The following is a 10,472-nucleotide window of genomic DNA, read 5'->3' on the forward strand; positions in this document are numbered from 1 at the left end:
GGGTTCTAATGATATTAGCAAGCCTGAGGTTAGGAAGGCAAGAGAGACAGTTAATGGAGAATTGCTGGATGTTGCTACAGGAAAACTGAAGCTGGTGATGCAGAAGAATATGGGGGGGTTTATTCCTTTCTTCATGTCTGGATGTTGCCTGCTTTTTTGTTATGCACACACACACACAAGTGGAGAAGGTGTCCTGCTGTTTTGCTTGCAGCATGAAAGTCTGTTGCATGTGTGAAGAGCCACAAAAATATGTATGTGCTGCCCAACTCTATATAGTTTGCCAGAGTTTAACTCCAGCTGGAGTGCAAAACAGCTACATAAGCTGGAAGAAGGTATTGGAGATTGGCTTGCAACAAGCTGTATCAACACTCCCTTCCCTCCCACTGCCCTTAAAATGCCTGTGCTCAGCACTTTTGTAACAAGTAGGATTTCTGAATGGCAATAGCAGGTAGATAGGTCAAGTCATCATCTTTGCCAAGTACCAAGGCTACCAGTCTGCATTTCAGTCTGTAATTCTCTTTTGAGGACAAAGATGTCACAATCATTGAAAGTCCCAGGCTAACATACAAGTGCCAAGATAATCATTATACCCTATATGTACAAGCCTTCAACCTCCAAGAGCTGCAGCATAGGAAAGTAGGGCAGGCATTTTGCTTGTTTGCAACCTAGAGTCTGGCAGGCTTTCTACCAAGTTGCACAGCTAGATAAGACTGATTTATTGCCTGCAAGTCAGTGTAGCTTTATCTGTAAATACCTTGGCCTTTGGTTGGGGTAAATAATAAGTTGATAAATTTGCTAATGTGTGGAAACCATAATCCATATACAGCGTTACTAGATAAATCAAAATGTTATACGGTGAATACTTTGATCTCAGCTAAGTTTCAAAGCCTCCTCCAGACTTTGCTAAAAGCAACAAATAAAAAGATGTAGCCTGCTGATCACACATTTGGGATTTATTTTCTGGGCCAGGATTTCTCTGTTGATCTTGGATACCCAGCCTTTTGTCTGTAGAGGCACAAAACAGCCAAAGACTGCCTTTTCCACTGATCATGCTTTCTCAGCAGGTAGGCTGTACCATCTGCTCCCAGAAAGGTGAAGGAAGAATAAGGTCCAGCCAGCCATCGCCCCAGGAACATTAAAAAGGGGGGAATGCCATCATTATGAAGCTTAGCACATGTGAGAACTAGCAGTTTTAGAAGCTTTTTTTGCAGTGATTTTCAATGAACTGTTAGGGGTCCTCTCACTCACCCAGCAGTGCAGCAATGATTTGTGAGGTAATGATGGTATTTTCCACACAAGCATATCTCTTTACAGAGCCTTCTATGTTGCAGGAGATTTTATTTTATGTGTCTGTCTATTTTAGTGCCTAAACTCCAGCAGACCCTTCCGGAGAGCCGGTTTGCCTCGAATAAAGGTGACTCCATCTCAGCATCATCTGAAAAAAATTCAAAAGCTGAACCAAAGGCAGAAGCTGGTGCAAAGGCAAGAAGTTCTTCCAATACACCGACCAGCCCAAAACCCCCACTGCAGGCAACGAAGCCCAGCCTGGCAGCACGACCCACGGTGCCACAGAAACCACGCTCTGCCTCTCGTACTGGTGAGGAGCTCTTCTGGGCATTTGCTATCCTCAGCTGGGTACTTCTAAGGCATGTTTGTGTGGGCTGTGGAGGAGACACCAATGGCCACATGCTTAACAGAAGTTAAATGTAGAGGGGCAGGTTCTTCCATCACTTGTTCTTGATTTGCATCTTTCTTTCCACCTCCCTTTGCCCTAATTCAGATAAACTTACTAAAGTGGTCCAATCTGTAATCTGAGGAGAAGCAATAGCAGCAGCAGCAGAGCTGTTTTGAGTTAGCCCACTTTCATGGAAGAGATAATCACAGAAAGCTACTTCAGCATCAAAGCCCTGATGTAGAAGCACTGACAAAAGTAACTATTTTCCCTAAACACCTTGCTCTAAGTATTGAAGTCCTTGGGGTTTTCTGGCAAGCTTCTTCTAGGTCCTCAACTAAATGCCTGTTGTTCTTAATAACTTGAACAAAACAACTGTCTCTCACTCTTTTAACTTGTTTTGCCTTTGTTTCTTTCCTTATTGCTTCTGACTGGAAATAATTGTAACTGTGCTTTTATAACTCTGCATGTCTGCCAGTTGAATGACTGTTAACTTCTGTTCTGCCCGAACTTCCTGCCTGGTTATTATCTCCAGGTTTCCAATAGTGGGAAATACCTCAGCACATCCTCCATACATTTATCTGTCTGCTGCTTAATAGGCCAGTGTCACAACCCCCTTGTCCCGAAGTACAGCCACTGCAGCTGTGGGGAATTAAGCGGTAGTTACTGACTCTCACATTAGCTGTGGCATACAGCTTATTAATTGCTAATGAGTGAAAAATTTGAGCATAGCTTGTAGACTTCTAGACTTTTCCCATACTCACTGTTGACCTTAGGAAGATGTCATTTCTGGTGAGGATGAGGAGACAGAGGGATATTACAGCCTCCTCCCTGCCCTTCATGTGTAACCTGAGCATTACTTAGTCTCTGCATTTCAGTGGGTAGAATGTTGTTCAAACACAGAATCACCTTCAGGTTTTAGATGGCTTTATATTTGCTTTATTGATCATTTTAGAAATGGCCATAAAAGTGAGAGGTGTTGGGTAAGATGCTCACAAAGATTAATACAATAGCAAAGCAGGGCTTATATTGTGATGCTTAATCTGTAAAATAGGCAGTGTGTTATCTCAAAATCTCAGATATCAGAAAGACCTAAGCTATCTGTTTCTGCCAGCTCCTGTTTTCCTGCAGAGAGAGCATACTGTGGGTTTAACACAGAGTAATTAACATTTACTTGTAATAGACCAACTCCTCAGGTGGCAGAAAAAGCAGCACCATCTCTGTTGCAGTATAACTTCTATTCCTGTACCTGAAACAACCTGCTGGTTAAGCATGCCCAGGTGATGTGATGAAGAAGCCAAGCAATAATTCTATTTACGCTCTTGTTTCTGCTGTTGTTCCCAGGGGTGTGGCCAAACTATGATAGCAAATTCTTGCTAAGTCATCTGAAGGCCAAGGAACAGAGCGCAGAGCTCCACAAATTATCAGAGACTGAAAGTGGTTCCTTAATAAAGTACATTACAGCTTTAGTTCAGAAATAACATGTCTGTGTTTGCCAAGCACTGAGCTCATCCATATGTTGATACCAAGTTTCCCAAGGCAACTGGCCTCACGCACACATCAAAAGCATGGAGCAGGTCCAAGAATTGGTGTATCTGTTCTACTTGAGTTGCATTTGGAAGTTCATCGCTTTCCTGTGCTGAAAGTAAAACAATTGTCTCCTTTGTGGTGGCTCCACCACGGAAATTAATTCCTATTATTTTCCAGTATACAACTGACTTAATTCATTGTACAAACATGCAATACAGGTGATACTCTGAGTTCCTTTTTCATTCTGTCAGCACTAATGTATCTTCTTAGTCCCTCTGTTGTGTACCTATGTCACTGTTTCCTTCTTGGGAGGCAAACATGCAAGCAGTTTAAGTAACCCATTGTAACTGCACTTCCCTGCTGTCCAAGTGATGGGTGTCTAAGACTGAAAAGGTCTAACTGTAAGGACTGTAAAGATGGTAGTCAACTTGCCATACATAATGCATATCCAGCCTTTTAGAGAAACAAGATATCCAGATGGTTTAAGCTATGGATGTGAACTTACAGTCTAGAAGGCAAACTTTTCCTCACAGTCTAGAAGGCAAACTTTTTTTTCTATTTAGAAAGTCTTTGCAGATGTGATGTGACCATGTTATGTACCGGCAATTTATGCCTGGAAGTGGAGCTCTGTAGGCTATTGATGAAACTTGCTTCCCTGGTTCAATTTTATGCCTTATAATTGTGAAACAGTCCTTTTAAATTGATCAGTTCATTATGTTTCAGTACAATGAAAATATAACTAGAATAAATATTTCCAAAAATTCATCCAAACTATTTTTCAGCTGTCCTTTACAAATTGCATACTTAGGTCTTGCAGGAGATTCAGTTGGTCCCACTGGATTTCTATTTGTGCTGCAACAGCAGTACACATTAAAAATGCTGAAATTGAGATCTTGGTTTTGGCTATTAAGATCATGGACTGAGGGCCATTATGCGCTCTCTTGACATAATGTAAATTCCTCCTAGATTCCTCCTAATATAGAATCCTCGTTTTTCTGACACAGCTTTTAGCTGTTCCTTGGTTTTGTATTGTATTGAGGTTTGGCCCCTCATAACAGCACTATTTCTGTAAGCTACAGCACGAATGTAACTGCTCACCGTTTTGTTCATGGTATTCCACAGAGGATGCTCCAGAGTCTCCCTCCGGCCCCAGTTCCCCAAAAGTTGCCCTGATTCCACCAGTGCTGAAGAAAGTTCCTTCTGATAAAGAAAAGGATGGTCAGAGCAGCCCCTCTGTCAGATCGTTTTCTCAAGAAGGTAGGTGTGTTGCTATAACTGTTGCTCCAGCTACTAGAATGCAATGTGTTATTGTCCCTAGATTTGTTTTCACTTGGACTGGAAGAGGCTTTTTCATTTGGAGGAAGAAAGAGAAAGGAAAGTGTATCTAATTATCTGTTCCTCACCTCCACCCATGGGTTGGTGCTCTGTATTTTCATCCTTTGATCAAACCAAATGAAAGCTGAATCCTTTGGTATTAATAATGCAGCTGAGCAATTAAGGGACTCTTGTCTATATTATGGTTTAGTCTGGTCTGAATTGAGATGCTGATTGGTGTTGGTCACCCACAGTAATGGGGAATGCAGCTCTGTGGTTCAGCACATTTCCAGAGGAGCAGTCACGACATTGTTCCTTGCTGCCAGCCTCTTGCTTTGTTTGTACTCTTTGTTTCTGCAGGGTCATGGCATGGGACTGAATTCACCTCCTCAGACCATGATACTCTATATGCCAGGGCAGGGCTTGGTACCTTTTACACACAACAGTAGACTGCTGGCTTGTCTTTGCTGATTTTCATGTGTGCACTGGACTGCTGCTTTTGCTGGTGCATTTCCTTGCTCACAGTGGCCTCTTAGAATGCTAAAGCTTCCTCTGATAGCATAGGATGCATGGAGAAGTCTGCCTCTTCAGCAAATGTTGCTCAGTGTGATGCTAGCTGGCACAAAAAAAATGACATTTGAAATCTGGGAGTAACATCTCTTCCTGGGACTCTCCTTATGAATACAAAGCAATTCCCATCACTTAAACTGTGAGACAAAGGGGTGCCCTTTCACACTCTGTCAGCAGTTTTTCATGGTATGGCATCAGGGCAGATGAGTCAAAGCAGATACCTAACACTAGGTTGTGGAGACCAAGCAGTTGTGCTGCCCATGGAGGCCACAGTTACTCTCTAGACAAGAGGAGAGGCAAAGCCATCTCCAAAGCAAGATGGTCCAGAGGTATATTTTAAGAAGCTTCTCCCTTTCTGTCCTGAAACTACCGTGGCCTTTATGAAACAGCTTACCTCACAATCTGGGTATTGCTCTGCTTTAAAAATTGCTGCTGTGTGGCTGTGATCTGCATGTCAGCGCATGTGGGGTATTTGCAGGTTTTGACTCTCACTTCAGCCACCTATATGATTCTGTGGGGCTGCTCTTGTGCTCTAATAGTAGCCCAGTAGAGCCACCACAGTCACACTGAATTGCCTAAAACTAGCAGGACACAACACACCCAAGGACCTCTACTGTGTCTGGAAAGGGCTGAGGGTTTAGATGGTCTGTGATGCCAAAAGCTGCTGCAGTCTGTGGCTCAAGGTCTGGAAAAAGACAGAAGGGTGTCTGAAGTGCCTTCCAGTGCCTGTGGCATTATGAGGCCTGCAAGGCAGAATAGAACCAGTTTATTCTCCTACATTTAGTCACATCAGTGCTGTGTTGAGACAGGTGAACTGGGCTACAGCTTAGGCATCAGACTTGCTTCACTAGTGCCATCATGTTGAGAGCTGTTGCAGTCAAAGGCTCTCGTCACAGCAAACTCTCTAAGCTGCTAACTGCATTTGCTAGAGTCCTCGTTTTCTCATCAGCTTTTCATCAGACTGCAAGAGCAAACTTAGTGCTACACAACTACAAGTCTGGAAAGAGTAAATTCTTTTAGGTTTGTAATTCTTTTTCAGGTTTTTCTTTATTGTTGTTGTACTTCCTCACTCAGTCATTCCTCTGTCCTTGCTTTCTGCCATCTTTCAGGCTAGCATGCTCAGTTTATTTCTGCAACTGGTAAATCACTGCAAATCTGCCTAATAAGTAAGCAAAATTGTATCTCCTGCAAAAGAGAGCTGCAAATTAGATGATACTTGATTATAAAATCGTTTTGGGACAGTCTTGGAATACACCTCTTTACACAGCATACCTGTAAGATTGGGCTGCAGTTGCTAACATATATAAATATCTAGACTACATTTAAGCAATTATATAGCATATTGATTACTACTCTGAACAACTGATTAAATGAGATGGATAAATGAAATTATTTACATTACTTTCTGTATGTGGGCCTATGGAACAGTTTAGGGATATGAATCCTTTTCCCTGCTAGAGCAAACAGGAGATTGTCAAAAAAGAGATACAGTTCCTGACTGTGCCAAGCCATCTGGCAGCGTGAAAACCACTTCGGGGCAGTGTTCTACCAGTGCAGAAGAGGAAGCCAATGTGCTTGGGCAGAGGAAGGCACAGCCAACTTCTGGTTAGAAGTTTTCATTTTTCATCAAGACAGTGCTTGATAACTGGCACTAACAATTGTAATAGCAAAGAAGCCACAGAAGGGTGTGGGGTTTTTGGATTATGAGAAAGGCAGAAATCTCACGGGATGATAATAATCTTTCTGTTCGCATGGGGACTACCTGCCATGAGCAGATTTCCAGAGAAGAAATGCATATGAATGTCCAGTTTGGACAGAGTTTTGAGCAACCTGATCTAGTGGAAAGTCTCCCTGTCTGTGGCAGAGGAGTTGGATCTAGATGGTCTTTAAGATACCTTCCAGCCCAAACCATTCTGTGATTCTATTATTTGTCTTTCATGACAACATCAATGACCAGTATCACATAGGACCGTCAGCCCTTCTACAGAAGAGGGCTTATTACAAACTGTGTTTGCTCCCTGCAGTGATGCTGACGTGTAAGCATGCTGCAGGTAGACTATCCACTGCTTTGTGTGCTTCCCTACTTTCCGTTTTTAAGATGTGTGCACTGAAGTATTTCAAAATACGTTTCAGCCCGAATATTGTTAGTGCCAGTTTCAGTACATCACTCACAAAACCATTTGAGAACAGGGTAAATCAGGTTATTTTGACGTAGTACTTTGATTTTCAGCTTCATAAACAAACAAAAACACCAAAAGAACCCAAACCCAGCCCTGTGCTGCAGGCTTAAGCCATTATTTCCTGAAGAGCAGCTTTGACTTACAGTTAATTCATTTAGTAGGCTATAAAAATAGTTGATCTGTGTGTTTTTGAAACGTAGGAGCTCCTGTTCTCAAATGGTGTGTGTTTACATGTTTGGTTTTTTTTTTCCTCTTAGCTGGTTTGTCTAAACAATGATTCAAAATTACTTTTTTATGAAGTATTTTAATGAGGGATTTGAACATCATATGCAATTGCATTTATCCTTCAGTTTTTCTATTTGTAAGACATCACGTATCCCTTTTATAACATCCTCAGCCCAAAATGTATGAGCTTGTTTCCTTTTCATACTGTAGAATCAAACTTAGTCCACCCAGACTTGGACTCTCTCACCTCTCATAATCAAATTATTATATATTAGTTTGTTCTAAGATCTCCCTCTGATAAAGTAAGTTTCAAAAGCTGAGATGCTACCACAGATCTATGCAGGTCACCTGTGTATGGTTTCATTGGGGCACGGGTAAGCTCTTGTGGGAGAAGCCTGCTTTGCAGTATGTGAACTTCAATGCTTGGTGATACATTTTTCAGGTAATTCAGGGGCAAACTACCTGTCTTAATTTATCAGGTCCTAACCTAAAATGGCTGCTGCAGACTGTGTTCTGGGTTTTGATTGAAGAGTGAATGGAGGCCAAACAAAGGCTGTGTAATTATTAGGAGGTACAACTATCAAAAATGACTCAAAAATTTCCAGGCACCTTTGAAATGCAGTGGTGGTTGGGAAGGTGAAAATGCCTAAATGATGTTTTTTAAGGAATTTTTAGGTATCTTAATCCTCTCAAATTCTATTAAATAGCTTTAAATATTATTTTTAAAGATCCGTTCCTCTCTGTCCCAACTTGCAAAGCCAGGGCAATTACGTAACTGTTGGCTCTCATTTCCTCCCATATTTTGGGTAGTGCAAACAAGGAAACAGGTATTTTTGGCTCAAGAGAGCTATTTGGGTAACGATTGTGCCATGTGTGCGGAGGTGGGTCTCCGCAAGACGTGCTGGATGTGTCTGAGATCCAGGACCGGACAATGCCTGTGCCAAGAAAAAATGGTCCATAGTTTTTTGTCTCCTGTTTCACAGCATGTTGGCATGCAGCAGCTCTGCCTGGGCACTTGTGCTGGCCCCCTATAGTTACAGGGAGCATCCCTGCTGAGGCTGCCCCCACAGCATTGGCTCCCTTGGGATTCCTCTTTGCACCTTCCATATTCCTGGCAGACCCTAACACAGCCTGGTACAATTTGGAATGGGTCATGGAGATGCATCACTGACAGCCTTCTGCTTCCCTGCCCCAGCTGCACAGTGGTGACAGGCAGGCTTTCCCTTGCAGTGGTGATGCTATAGGTAAGCAGTACAGGGGAAGGAGAGGTGGTGTTTCTTGGCCACTGTGACTGCTGGTGGTGCCTTGTGTGCAAGGTGTGCACAAATGGGAACAGGCACAAGGATCAGTGTGAACCAAAGCCAGACATCCTTATCTGAAATGATGGAGCAAAGGTGGTCTTGTAATTTTAACATTTATTTTTGTGGGTGTGAAGAGAGACAACTTGCAATGAAGTCACATTTAACACATTTAAGTGTGTTTAAAAGTTCATTTTAATAGAAAGAATGAGATTGTTGTCTTCTCTCTTCTGCAATCATTAGTAAGACCTATTTCTGCTTTATACAGCTGCAAAAAGAAGCCCTGGGCAGCAGCCTCATGAGTTCCAGAGATCCTTAAGTAAAGACGGCCATCAGGGAAGCAAGTCCAGTGACTCTGGAGAAGAAGCAGATAAAGATTTTATTTTTGTTTAGCAATCAGTACAAGTGCTTCGTAGTGCAAGAGCTTTTTATAACCATCAGGGTACAGCAATCAACAGCCCTTCTATCCAGCTGCTCTTTCACCACAGGTACATTTCCATGCAGAAAACCTGATCTTCCAGTCGTGATTTACAGTGCACTCACCTGGCATTGATTTGGTCCTTAATTTCTGTTCTGTAAGACGCAGACATTCCTTTTCATGCCTTTGCTAAAGCCAGCGACTCTTTCATGTATTCTACTTGAATTTCTCTGAAGCAGCTACCAAGAGTGCCCTGCATTAGGGCATTTAGAAAGCGAAGCAAATTAACTGGACGTTGTCTTACACTAATACACTGTACAGCAGGTAATGTGTTGTACTGCTGAATGTAAATGTGTCAAATCTGCACGTGACTTACCTATAAATATATTCTTGCGGTATGCAATTGCACATTGTAATTATATTAAAAGAGCACACTAATAAAATAATTTGTATAGATTATATATATTAAATGCTTGGGTATGGTTTTTACATTCTCCCATAGGGAGCTTCTTTCTTCCTGTTCTCGTACTGTACATAAAGCTACAACGCTTACATTTGTGTACCGTCAAAAAGCACAACAGAGAAGGATTCGGATGACGTATAATCATGGTATGCTTCCACATTCGTATATTAATGTATATAGTTGGTTGGAATGAGGGCAATTGAAATTTTATTAATATTGGTGTTTTCTAGAGGCCTTCCTCAGTTCTGTCTGCATATTAGCTTCCTTTCAATGTGTAATTCTACAAGAAAAATAGTTTGACATCTGTAAAAACATTTCAGCTTTTGAGGGAGGGGGTGCAGATTTCACAGCTACCCACTTACGTTACAGGTTGAAGGGATATTATTCATATGTATATTTGTAACAATAAAAAAATGATTTTACAACTGAAATGCTCCTCTGTGTTTTTACAGCACTATTTGTGGTCTGATAGTCTCTGCTCGCTGAATGATGCTGTTGTGTCAGGTAGACAAAGCATAGTTAAAACAAAACCCATATAATCTCTTTCTGCTTCTAGTAAGATGCCTGTTCCTGCTGAAAGGGAAACATGCCACGTCACCTCTGTGAAACTGGTGAAAGGAGATCTCTTTGCTAATCTCATCCCTTGGCATCTTCAAAGCAGCCATCATGTGAGCCAGAAATACCTGCCATCCTAATTCTCTATTTCAGTGCCATAGGAGGGCAGAACAAAATCATTTTGGTAACTCCCTCCCGAGAGCAATTTACCTGCCCCAGCTGTGGCTTCTTGCCTGGGTGGAAATGC

General features: G+C 42.0%; 1 protein-coding gene across 4 annotated transcripts in view; it reads left to right on the forward strand.

Annotated features, from left to right (window-relative positions):
* Nucleotides 1–10,101, forward strand: part of CARMIL1 (capping protein regulator and myosin 1 linker 1) — a 192,903-nt gene extending 182,802 nt beyond the window's left edge. For 3 of the 4 annotated variants that reach the window (XM_034074622.1, XM_034074628.1, XM_034074627.1), the window contains 4 exons: nt 1,364–1,597; nt 4,325–4,459; nt 6,545–6,691; nt 9,058–10,101. In XM_034074622.1, the coding sequence (XP_033930513.1) occupies nt 1,364–1,597; nt 4,325–4,459; nt 6,545–6,691; nt 9,058–9,182 (641 nt within the window). In that variant the 3' untranslated portion in view covers nt 9,183–10,101. The remainder of the gene's footprint in view (nt 1–1,363; nt 1,598–4,324; nt 4,460–6,544; nt 6,692–9,057) is intronic. The other variant, XM_034074623.1, reaches the window with a different exon arrangement.
* Nucleotides 10,102–10,472: the final 371 nt, after the last annotated feature.

Source organism: Melopsittacus undulatus, chromosome 1 (assembly GCF_012275295.1).
Source record: "Melopsittacus undulatus isolate bMelUnd1 chromosome 1, bMelUnd1.mat.Z, whole genome shotgun sequence".
In the NCBI taxonomy this organism is placed as follows: domain Eukaryota; kingdom Metazoa; phylum Chordata; class Aves; order Psittaciformes; family Psittaculidae; genus Melopsittacus; species Melopsittacus undulatus.